The sequence below is a fragment of the Mustela lutreola genome, chromosome 3 (genome assembly GCF_030435805.1).
Source record: "Mustela lutreola isolate mMusLut2 chromosome 3, mMusLut2.pri, whole genome shotgun sequence".
Classification (NCBI taxonomy): Eukaryota; Metazoa; Chordata; class Mammalia; order Carnivora; family Mustelidae; genus Mustela; species Mustela lutreola.
Genome location: NC_081292.1, coordinates 186,805,195 through 186,818,776, shown reverse-complemented (window position 1 = coordinate 186,818,776; position 13,582 = coordinate 186,805,195). Strand labels below are relative to the sequence as shown.

The 13,582-nt window shown below is 33.7% G+C and overlaps 1 protein-coding gene across 1 annotated transcript in view; it reads left to right on the top strand.

Annotated features, from left to right (window-relative positions):
• Nucleotides 1–13,582, top strand: part of SPAG16 (sperm associated antigen 16) — a 1,020,752-nt gene that overhangs the window by 614,272 nt on the left and 392,898 nt on the right. The window contains exon 13 of the mRNA XM_059168131.1: nt 7,494–7,620. Coding sequence (XP_059024114.1) covers nt 7,494–7,620 — 127 coding nt within the window. The remainder of the gene's footprint in view (nt 1–7,493; nt 7,621–13,582) is intronic.

Genomic DNA, 13,582 nt, shown 5'->3' with positions numbered 1-13,582 from the left:
TAAATTAAAAACATAAAAAAATAAAAATATATATGTTTTGTAGAGACAAGTTAAATAAATGATTTCAGAAGTGGTTGTTAGACTTAAAGCATTTAATGTTACATATTTTGATAAGCTTGCATTTAACAGTCACAATCATTTTTGAAGCTGATTTGTTTTCTTCTTTACTATTGTTTATATTTTATTTTATTTATTTTTTTATTTATTCAGTTGAGAGAGAGAGAGTGAGAGAGAGCATGAGCAGGGTGAAGAGCAGAAGGAGAAGAAAACTCCCCACTGAGCAGGGATCTGATGCAGGGCTTGATGCCAGGACTCTGGGATCCTGACCTGAGCCAAAGGCATAGATGTTTGACCAACTGAGCCACCGAGGCACCCCCTTTTTCTTTTTAAGAAAGATATGCTTCAAAATGACCCTGTAGACCCTGTGTATACACATACACACCCATATATACACACACATATATATGACATTTGTATATATATATATGTACATACATATGACATTTAATAGTTTTAAGTAATAGAATTTTTAGAAGCAAAAAATCTTCAAAAAAATCTTTAGAAAATACAAAAATAACACCATATAATTGAAATTATGAGCCTTCACTCTTCCTTGTTCAGGTCTAATTCTCAGGCACATGAAGTATTGGCTTCCCTCATTCCACGTCGTAAGAGATAGGTCCTAAAGTATAAGTAGCTATTTTCTTTAGTCTGCTGGCTTTCAGAATCCCAGACCATGAGAGTCAATTCAATAATGTGACATTTCTAGCTCTTTCTGTTTTTTATAATAATATTCAGAGGAAATAATATATAAGTCATTTCAGATGGGGTGGTAGGTACCAAAGGACCTAGAAGGTATGGATGGCAGGCAACAAACCTATGCTCTGAACATAAAGAGTTCAGGTATTTACTAAAGAAATAGTTTATTACTGCATCCTTAAGAATGGTAACATTACATTCATTCTCATCTTTATCCTTACTGTCATGATTCACCATACCATATGTGCTGGGTTAAAACATAAACAAAAAAAAAATTAAAAAAAAGTAAAATATATGTAGAGGAAACTCAGCACATGCATTCTGACTGTTGTTGTTGTTTAAGATTTTATTTATTTGTTTGACAGCGTGCACTCCAGCCTCTTAACCGTCTCCCTGCACACTTGCCCTTTGCAAAAACAATTCAATTGACTACTTAGAAATCTGAGTGACGACTTAAGAGTACTCTGAGTACTCTTAAGGTACTTAAAGTACTCTTAAGTACTCTGAGGACCAGTTCTGTTATGGTCCTTTTATTTAGTCACCTTTTGCTTGTATTCCCTAAATCTTGCCTGTATTGCAAGTATTTGAGCTTGCCAGGAATCTGCCTTATGTTTACATACCTAGAGTGGAGTTTTATTACCATTTAGGGCTAAGGCTCAGATTGTATGTTTATAGTCAAGGGTTTTGGCCAAGAAATTTCCTAGTCTAGGAGCTATGGCCTATGTATGATCCTTCCTGGATGTGACACTCAGACCACATGATAGATTATTATGTCATGATAGGTTATGGTGATCTTCAAGATAGAGCTAATGGTAGTCTCCCTGGAAGATTTTATTTAAGTATCACTCCCTCTACTAAATGTCAACTGAATTCCATGGTCACAAGGAAACTATTGCATGGTTATAAATAATATAAAACTAATGAAAGGCTCTTTTTATTAAAATGCTGTTAACTTTTGAAATCAAATTATGGATGCTTGAGGATTTTGCCTTGCTGAAATGCTAATTCTGATGGGTCCCTGAGTGAATTTAGTTAAATGTTATGTTATGAATTGCAGTATAAGGATTTAAATAGGTTTCACTTATGTTCATGTGGTTTTCTTAGATTTAGGTATTTCATAAAGAACTTTTCAGCTAAGTCCTGTGATAAATTTTATTATTGCATGTTGGCTCAATTACATAAACACTATTTAAAATCTAAGTATTATTAAGGGTTGAATAAAATAATGAATTCTGGTACTCTTTTTCAAAACAAGGATAGGTTTTTTTTTTTTTTTACTTTTTATCTTCATATTCCTTTAGATATATATTGCTGTTGCCTTTTTGTAAATGTTCTATAATTCCATTAACATTTTGTTGATCTGTAAATTCCTATAAAGCTTGAAGTTTTAAAAGGTGTAATTTCATATCCAGTATTAATAGTGCTTAAACAAATACAACAAAGGAAATAAAACCCCTAAAATTTAATGCCTCACAAAGGAAAACTGTGTTAAAATGTTTTCCTCTTATGAGTTAGCATATGTATGGGAAGTGCACTTTAAATGAAAATGTATGGGCTCTAGAAGAGTAGATAACTTTGTTTCACACTGAGCTGAAAGTTCAAAGAAATATCCATCACTGAATAGTTTACCAGAATAGTAAACTAAATCAAGGGGGCAAGGAAAGAGAAAAGAGGAAATACAGCAAAAGGAGGAGGTGAGTTAATAAAGAGGTATTGCTCGTGAACTAACTTCATACAAAAAATTATAGGAAAACAGCAGACAGGGCAACAGAGAGAAAATTGCATCAGGCTTCAGTGTTTATGTTTTTGATGGAAATGTACAAATCATTTCCATCCCTTGTGGTGCTGTCATGCTCCATCACTTTAGTCTATTTTCACCTTGCAGAGAAATTCTGAATGGGACTCCCTTCTCTGGCAGCTAATTAATCTCTCACAAGCCTGCTCTTGCAGCCTGTTGGCCTGGAATGCCCCACACCTTAAACCAGTGACTCATGAGCGAATTTCTTTCCCCCTTGAGCGGTTCTTTCTTCCTTCAAGCGATGTGAAGACCCAGCTTTTCCTTTTCATCTGGGAAACTATGTGAGCTCTATCACTGAATAATTGCTCCCTCTATCCCCCCACCATCAATGAATATATTCTCAAATAACTGAATTGAGTTTTAATGAACAATAAAGCCTAAATATAAACTGTGAATGTGCACAGTATTTTACCAGTAATACATATATGCATGGACACACATTACTAGAACAATACATTTTCCATGTATATGTGTGTTTGTTAGATCTTCACTATAATCAAACACATATAATCACATTTGTAATACTGTTGCATCTGCCTTTAAAAATACTACCAAACTTTGCAACAGGAGACTTTTTAGTGTAATGACAAATTATATATATTAAAAAAAAAACTTAAAAGTTAAAAAGTTAAAAGCATTAATCCTATAAAGTTGAAATACTTCAATTAAAAATAATATATTCAGATGTTTTCTATTTAATAAATACAGTCTTCTAAAAATTTACAACTAATGAACTACTTATAAGTAGTAATGCTTAATTTTGCACAGATAGAACTCTTTCAATAGCAATGTATAGAACATTAAAAATATTAATCACAGTTTTATTCCTTGTTTTTCCCATTTCCAGATCATCTTTCTTTTTTATGAAATCATCTGTGTTGATTGTATTTTCTCTCACTTTTGTATTTAATCTTTTATGGGTTTTTATTTATTTTTTGTTTTTTTTTTCTTTTTATTCCCTTTTAATTAAACATAAAAGGACTCTTAGCAGCTATGTAAACACATACCTTTAGAAATGAGATGTATATGTTAATGGTACAGTTATTTTAACTATTGAAGATTCTCTGTCTCCATCTATGAAGATGTGTCTGTACTCTATCCATTGGGAGACATACTTGATAAGAGAATAGGATCACTATAAATATTCAATTATTCACAGAAATATATATTCTAAAATATTTACAATGTACTAAATATCAAGGAAGTGAAGGTATAAGGAAAAAGTATTCTGGTGAGCCATATTTGTTTTTAGTTGTTTGGTTGAGATAAAATGTGCATCCGGTGAAATGAAAAGTTATTAAGTATTCTGTTAGTTCTGATGAGTTTTGTCAAGTGTATATACCTTTGAATATAATGAAGATATAGACTATTTCTATGACCACAGAAATTTTCCCTAACTTGAAGGGGGGGGGGTGAAGAACCTACTCCCTAGAGCAAACACTTTTGGTTTCTACGACTATACATTATCTGTTTTTGAACATCATATGAATGGAATTGTATAATGTGTACACTTATTTGTCTGGATTCTTCCATTCAGTGTTTTAGAAATTAAAGCATATTGTCTCAGTAATCAATAGTTTATTATGTTTCATCATAATCTAGTAAGTTAATACTGAACCACTTCATCTAAAAGGTAAGGACCTTAAAACAATGTGATTCCATGTTTATCTTTATCCTTGTGATACTGCTCTCTTGCATTTTGTATCTGCATACTTAATACACACTCCAACATAATGGTGCTGTCTTTCGTCAGTTTGTCTTTTAATAATTAGGGAAAAAAGGCTATTTTATATTTACCCACGAATTTATCACTTCAAATGACTGCATTCTTTTCTCTATACAGGTATTTCCATCAGGTATCATTTCCATTTAGTCTGAATAACTTTTTTTAGCATTTCTTGTTGGAAAGATTTGCTAGTGTTAAATTTTCTCAGCTTTCATTTATCTGAAAATTTTTTTAAATTTCTTTTCAGCGTAATAGTATTCATGTTTTTGTACCCCACCCAGTGCTTCATGCAATACGTGCCCTCTCTAATTCATCTATTTGAAAATTTATTTCATTCTCATTTAGCTGATTACTGAATTTTCATCCCTTAAACATGTCCTGTTATATTCTGTCTCCTTTTTTTGTTGAGGAGAAAGTTGCTATGTGTCCCAACATTTCCTATTTGTTATGTTTCTATAAGCACTTAAACATTTTTGTTTTATACTTAGGTATGTTGTGTCTATAATATACTTAGGTATGTTGTGTCTGTTATTAATCATGCTTGGATTTTTCTGAGCTTCTTGGATCTATATATTGGTATTTTTCACCAAACTGGGTAATGCTGAAAACATTATTTCTTCATAAATGTGCTACCCCTCCTTTCTCTCTTTCCTACTCTTCACCTACCTGGAAACCCATTATTTATACATTAGACCATGTGATATTTCTCCACTGATGACTGATGTATGACCTATGTTTCTTAATATTTTTCTCTGCTTTTCCAATTAGATAATTTCTAGTGATCCATATTCAGGTCCACAAATCCTTTTTTCTGCAATATCTAATCTGCTATTTTGCTCACTCAATAATCTATTTAACATATTGTACTTACTAATTCATCCATGTGCTTCTTTTTTATAGTTTCCATTTATCTTTTGAGATTCTTTATTCACACACACATTATAACTATCTGTATTTTTTAAATTCTTATACATATTTCTTTCCTTCTGCCATTTATATTTAACAAGTAGCTAGCCCAATAAAATATAGGTCATAATAAAAAGAAACCAACATCAAACTTATGAAGAATTATAAAAATGGAAGAATAAATTAATATAAACTAAATTCAACTAAAACACTTACAGTGCATAAGGAATTACCTAAACACAGTTACCAATAATTCATAGACAGCATTCTATATTTTCAAAGAAATTACAGAAATTCAATTTTTAAGTTTATTTTATATAATAAAGCAACAAAAGTGCTAAAGCATTCCATTATCCTTTTATAAGACAGTACATACATATGAAAAGTAAATTAAGAAATATCAGGACATAAGTGAAATAGAAAACAAAAGCTTTTGATAGATCACACACACACAAATAAAAATAAGCACAATTGATAGTTATAAAGAATAGGCATGAAAAATTAAAACTTTATATATAAGGATAGAAGTGTCATAGATAAAATGTTAAATGTAGAGACAGAAAGGGAAAAAATAAAAATAAAACATAGTTGGAAATTAAACATAGTTGGTATTTCTAAAAAAAAAGGAATAAATGGAATAATTAAAGTCTAAGAATAATAGATGGAAATTTCTATCAAGTCATGCAATGATAAAATTTCTGAACTGCCGTGTTCGTGAAAGACCTATGAGAGTTATTGCACGTAGAAAGCAAATCATCCACAAGGGTAGTTGGACAGAGATGGGAGGAGAGATTAGGTTGTCCTCAGACTTTGCCTGTGGCATGAACAGGGGAGCATTTCTTTGCAAAAGTTTGAGAACTGGTGATGTCAGATAGTATAGCCAGTCAAAATTGCTCACGAGGTGCTAAATGATCAAGAAAATGTAAAAAGTATGCATACAGAGGATTCATTTAAATTAATTTATTAAATATTTATTAAATATTTAATAAAAACTGGGAGGATGGGGTGGGAGGCACTAAACAACTAGGAGATTGTAATTATTGATCAAATATGTGTTATGATTTTTGATGTAATATTAACAATACGATTTCGAAGAACTGGAAGGCGGGTAAAATAAAAGTGGGAGGAATTATACATTTGTTCATTTCCTTTTTTAATTATACTTTTCTGTAAGTGAAAAAATAATTGAACATAATTTTAATATTTTTCTTAATGTTAGGATGTCTTAGAGAATGATATCTCATATTAATAAAATATTTACTTGACTGAGCAATGCCTTTAATTCTGCTTGTTTGTGTTATGGTTAAATTCTATATAACTTACTGTAATAATTCACTATTTTTTTTTTCTTGAGAGAGAGAAAGAGTATGTGCACAAATGGGGGAAGGGGCAAAGAGAAAATCTTAAACAGGCATCACACTCAGTGTGGAGCCTGATGCAGAGCTCATCTCACCACCCTGAGATCATGACCTGAGCCTAAATCAAAAGTCACACACTTTTGTGAGCTGCCCAGCTGCCTGGATAATTTACTCCTTTAACAAAATAATATATATTCTTATTTTTCTGTAAAATCTCTATCTCTCCGTGAGCTATGGAGAACAATTACTGTTCTGGAACAATTGCCCTAATAGTTAAAGATGATTTTTTTTTTTTTTAAGATTTTATTTATTTGACAGAGAGAGAGAAATCACAAGTAGGCAGAGAAGCAAGCAGAGAGAGAGGGGAGGAAGCAGGCTCCCTGCAGAGCAGAGAGCCCAATGAGGGGCTTGATCCCAGGACCCTGGGATCATGACCTGAGCCAAAGGCAGAGGCTTTAACTCACTGAGTCACCCAGGTGCCCCAAAGATGATTATTTCAATAAAATGGGCTTTGGAGTATAAACCTTTAAAGAAATGTGTTGTACTTGTATTTTGGGAATCATTAGAAAATAGCAGGTAAATTTTCTATAAATGAAATTGTATTTCATTATTTTCTTAGCATATTTCTTTATTAGATTGGGAAAATTTTTATGTAGTCATTTCATGAGAAGGAGTAAATGACACAGTATAAAAATGGCTTTACCAAATGACTTTAAAGTTAACTTAACTTTAGTCAGTTTTATGCTACTAATTCTATAAAGTGCTTAAGATACAAGGTGACTATAGAATTTTCCTTTAAGATGTGGTTCTTGTACATATTTGCCATTTATAAAACTACCTTGTGCCTCAGATACATAAGTTATCTTCATTAGCACTGTGTAGACAGCATAGGAAACATTTAGGTGCTAACTCCTGAAATGTGAACTCTTCATTTCTTTTTATACAGTGAAAGATGCAGATATACTTTGTATGGACATACAGATTCTGTGAACAGCATTGAGTTTTTTCCTTGCTCCAACACTCTTCTCACTGGTTCTGCAGATAAGTCCCTGTCTGTGTGGGATGCAAGAACAGTAAGTAAATTATTAGCCATTTTTCTAGGTTTTGATAAGTCTAATCACTCTTGGTCATTCTTTAGGTATGAGGTACAACTTATAAAGTGATTGTGCAAGAATGGTAGTAAGTTCCTATTTATAAGATCTTAATGTATTCCTATCTACCCTGCCTCCTAACTGTAAGGCTTATAAAAATAATGCAATGACTTGATTAAACATTAATTCAACAATTACTTACTGAGAGAGAATTTCTGCGGGTGCAGGGAATATGAAAGGGGAACACATATTGTTTTCCCTTAAGGATCTTGTAGCAAAGAGAAACAAGATTATCTTAATGCAGTGAGATATGTTTTTAAATGGAAGAACATATAAGACACAGGAGGAAAGCAAGAACTGTTATTTGCCTAAAAGAGTATGGATGGTTTCCAAGAGGAGTTTGTGCTTGAGCTGGGATGTGGACGATAAGTAGGACATAGCAGGTGTTTTTGAGAAGGGTGGATTCTGGGAATGGCTAGTCGAAGCAATAGAAATATGAGGCTACAATAGCGTGTTCTAGGAATAATGGTATGCATGAATAGAGCTTACAGAAGAAGAAAGAAATGGCAGGGAAGAATATACAGATAGACAAGGACAAGATCATGAAATATCTGACTCAAGTTTTACAGTGTTTCAGAGGGAAACTTGGAAAGTGAAGGAAGCAGCATAGCATAATCGAATTTGCCTTTAAGTAAGACTAATATAATATAGTAGTTGAGTAAACGAGTTAGTTTTATTGAGGAAGCTGGTGCATCAGGCTATGAGTGGATAGGAATTTGAACTGGGAGACTTGCAAAAACTGGGGGGAATAGATTAAAGTCAGGAGGTTTAATTCTTGGAATTTTTTTAAGTATATTATTTATTTATTTGAGAGAGAGAGAACACACGCTGTGGGGAGGGGCAGAGGAAGAGGGAAAAGCAGACTGCACTGAGCAGGGAGCAAGACACAGGGCTCAATCCCAGGAGCCTGAGATCATAACCTGAGCCAGAGGCAGATGCTTAACTGACTAAGCCACCCAGATGCCCCAACTCTCAGAATTTGAAGAGTGATTGGAGGTAGAGATTATGGAAGGAGAAAGTGTGTAAGGTGACAAGCTTTGTCAGTTTGTCCAGGACTGAAGAATCTCTTGGGTCATGAGACTTTCAGTGGTAAAACCAGACAGTCCTAACTCACTGTTGCTTCAACAGAGAAACACATGTAAAGAAATTATGGGTATTAAAGAGGGCATGTGCTGTGATAAACACTGCGTGTTATATGCAACTAATGAATTATTGAACAGTACATCAAAAAAAAAAAAAAAACTAATGATGTACTATATGTTGGCTAACTGAACATAATAACATGTTTTTCTTAAATGGACACAGGAGGGGGGCACCTGGGTGGCTCAGTGGGTTAAAGCCTCTGCCTTCAGCTCAGGTCATGATCACAGGGTCCTGGGATGGAGCCCCACATCGGGCTCTCTGCTCCGCGGGGGGCCTGCTTCCTCCTCTCTCTCTGCCTGCCTCTCCGTCTACTTGTGATCTCTCTTTGTCAAATGAATAAATAAAATCTTAAAAAAAAAAAAGAACTCATTCATGAGTTTCTTCTTAAATGGAGACAGGAGGTGGAAACTCATTTTCAAACACTTTGGATGTGAAGATGAAGAGAAGAAAAGGCTATAGCTCTAGGGTCAAAATAAAAACAAAGGGTACTTCTTTGTTCCGATAGGAAACAGCAGGCTTATTTGTGTAGGGAAAGAGCAAGGGAGGAGAAAGGGATTAAAGGTAGAGGAAAGAGAAGATGAATCACAGAGGCTTATTGAGCAGAGATTTTAGTAATTTGAGAAATGCCAAAATATGCAAAACAAGGTCTCCATATCCTTTCTTAGCAACATTTGATGAGGATAACAAAGAAAAAAGGACTCCAGGAGACTATACCAAAAAAGAAAAGAAAAGAAAAGAAATATGCATAGTTTCTGATTTCTGGGTCAGTAAAGAAATACAACTTATAATTTCTCCCATTTATCTTCGCATACAAGACACATGACTAACCTCAATAACGGACTATGATGATGAACATACAATAGCAATCTATTTCAATATGGGAGGCCCAGTTAAGTGTTCTGAGACAGATTAATTTGGGATGAATAGAGAACAAGAAGTCCTCAGGTTCACATATTACAGAAAAAGACTACAAATGTCTTAGGAACCAACTTTACATGTTGCAGAAATTCAGACTTCTGATGAAGCAGAAGTCAAAAGGCACTAGGGGAAAAGTGTGTCAGGCATGACTTAATAAAATCAGAATGACTTTTGTTGAGTACATAGGTCCCTCAGCCTCCTCCTTGCTTTAAAGAGGCTTAGATCCGGATGCAGCAGAGTTCATTCCTGCTAATGGAGCATCAATGGAAAAGAAAGATTTTCAAATGCATTTAGCCTAAATGCGTAGATGTGAAGTGCATATAAAAGCAATCGGTAAAGGAAAACCCACAGAGAAAATATTAATTTAGCAGTGACCTAAATTTTATGTTCATTTTCTCTTGATTTCAGGGCCCCCCCCCCAAAAGCGCTATCACTGAATGTTCTCAGAAAACATGTCTCTTATTTATTTTCCCTCATATGAAAAACTGAAGCACTAATGCTTATGCTTAGGAGTAAAATTGTTCTTGTTAAGAGAAGCTGCCTCTGCGTATCTGCCTTAAATGCACAGAGCTGTGTACTGATGGTAACCTTCCTACCTGATGTTGCAAGCTCTTTTTGTATTGTTCTTACTCCGCATGGTATCTCTGAGAGCAGAAAAAAAAAAAAAAAATTCACCACAGAACAGGGCCTTTAGTATACATTAGCATAGCACTGGATTATTTGTATGTTCATAGAAAGGTTGTGAATCTCCAAAGTATCTTGTAGTTCATGTAAATATAGTCACATGTATTAAGTTGGTTTAATGATAAATTAAACTTTATATTACTATGCATGCTGGTATGAAATTAATTAATACTAGGGGGCTTCTGGGTGACTCAGTCATTTAAGCATCTGACTCTTGATTTTGGCTCAGGTCATATTTCAGGGTTGAAATGAGATCGAGCCCCGCCTTGGAATCCATGCTCAGTGGGGAGTCCATTGGAGATTCTCTCCTTCTCCCTCTACTCTTACCCTTACTCATGTGCTCATGCACTCACTCTCTCTGTCATAAATAAATAAATCTTTTAAAAATAAAATAAAATAAATAATTAAATATAATTTAATACTAGGAAAAGGACTCTAAAATAATTTGATGTGAATGAAATGTTGTGCATAAATGATAGTAAATGCATCATTGATTAGAAATAAAACTATTTAATGAGTGTATTTTCTGAAAACATTTTCTAAACAGATTGTAAAAAATATTTAAATTTGCATTATGTAATTTTGAGTTAGCATGTAAAGCAAAGGGAAATTCACTTATTTTATTAATAGACAATGAAGTTATGAACTAAAATATTAATATTAAATTCTACAATTAATAGACAACTTTAGAATTTTTTAAATTAAATTTAAGTTTTTCCAGTGTTCCAAAATTCAAGGTTTTTGCACCATACCCAATGCTCCATGCAATATCCGTGCCCTCCTTAATACCCACCACCAGGCTCACCCAAGCCCCCACCCCCCTCCCCTCCAAAACCCTCAGTTTGTTTCTCAGAGTCCAGAGTCTCCTCATGGTTTGTTTCCCCCTCCAATTTCCCCCAACAACTTTAGAATTAACATTTAGAATTAAGTTATTTAGAAATAAACAAACTTTAGAATTAAACAATAAAGTCACAACAACTTTAGAATTAAACAAAATTGTTTTACTAAATTTCCATTAGGCAGTCCTAGTAATTTTGTTTCATATCCACCTCATTTATTTAAAACATAAAATAAAGAAAACCTCGAAAAAACTAGATTTAAATTATATATATGTATAAATATATATATATTTATATATATGTATAAATATATATATTTATACATATATATTTTTTATGTTGTGGATATCATATGAAATTATTCACTGTCTGAACCATCCCAATGGTTCATGAAAGAGTTAAAAGGGAAATTTATTTTTGTAGTTGAATATTAAGGGCTATTTAAAGAGAAAAGGAGGATAGCTATAGTTTCTACTGAGAGTAAAAACTATATGACGTTATTTATATGGATGGCATGTTTGGTCTTGTAACATGAACTGTATCTGTAGTATGCCAGTATTCTTCTTCTTTATAACTTTTAGATTATGTTAATTCCTTGGTAAGTGATAAACTGTCTGGTTACACTGAAAGTCTGAGCTAAAAAGGAGATGAATGGCTTCCCTCTCTTAGCAAAGCAAGGACAGCCCACTGTGTCACATCAATGTGATCAATTACTACTGAGACATCCTCTAAAATATTTTTTGATGAAACATGAAAATGACCAGTGGATTATATTCCTATAAATTAATTTTAAACCTCTTTCTCCCATTTCCAAACAGATACTAGTCTTAAATCATTAACCTAATCTAACAGCTTATTGTCAGAGATAATGAATGTAGAGACCTCTAAGTCAGTCTCTAAGTCAACTGGACAGTTCAGCTCTGAATTCTGTGGGAGATGAGGAGAGGGATATAAATCTCTATAATTACCAAATGGAGGCTATTAAATAGCTTGCAGTTTGAAAACTCATGAACTTATTCTGTTTTAAAGAATTACATGCAGAAAGAGTATTTTTCCCCTCAAAGTTATGAAACACTGAAATTATTTTACTAAAATTGAAAAATAAGATTGTTACATTGCCAGAAAATGATGTATAATATAGGACATTTAATGAATACTTACAACGACCTCTCAGAAAGGGACATGAAAGAATTCCCAACATACATCAGTGATTTGGAAGCCCATTTAAAATAAATGCAATGAGATTTTTAATCATTCACAAATCCAATGAAAATATTAAGCTTTGACATTTTTTTTTAAAGAATGCATTCACTTTATAGTAAAACATAGAATGGGATAAATAATACATCTCTGAGTTGTTCAGAGCTGGACTGGCAACAGTCAGAGCTGCTGACATTTTGTCTCTTTTGAAGAACTGGACACAGAGAGTTCATGGCTAGAACTGCCTTTGGTGGCTGTGCCTTGTCCCCTAGACTAACCACGGGCTTTTATCTGGCATACAATGTTGTCTTGACTTAGCTTTAGCCAGAATATCCAGTAACTGATCACTGTGAATTCCTGTAAAGTGGAAAAACCAAGAACTCACCAAAAAGTTATACTGTTAGGTCCTGTCTGGTGCCTGGCCCTGTGCGAACTCCATAGTTCAACCTACACCCTACATACACCTCTTGGTTTCCCTTGATGGGATCTCGTGAACTCTCAGAGGAGCCTATCATTTTTCGGAAGCTCAAACTGTGGAAGTAAATGCAGAGCTTGCACCTTCTCACTCTAGGTTTTATTCCTCAGGCACATTCAATTTAGCAATCTGTATTGAAGATCATTTTGCCACACAACATCTTAGGTTCAGGATTGTTGACTGTGACAGAGTCCCTGCCATCAGGGAACACATAGTCTATTAATTACTAAGCAGTGGTAATAAAAATAAAAAGATGTATATACATAAAGACAAGTTACTTTAAAATACTGTAGTAATTGCTATATATAACTATGACTTTGGCTTTTTGTATCAAAGCTCACTATTCCAAGAGGTGATTTGATGACTCACACTGATTGGATACCTCCTATGTGCCATCACTGCACCTATGCCATCTGTGTAATGCTTACTGGAATTACCATTATTGTCTATATTAAACATTGAAAAAAACAAAGGCTTAGAAGGGTAAAACGTATTTCCCAAGATCAGCCAACTGGCCAGTGGCAGCATCAGGAAGTAGGCTGGTTCTCCAAACTCAACTCTCTATTGTATTTTTGATGGGTCTCACTGAAAATTAGAATAGTGTTAAAATGACATTTCAGTGAGA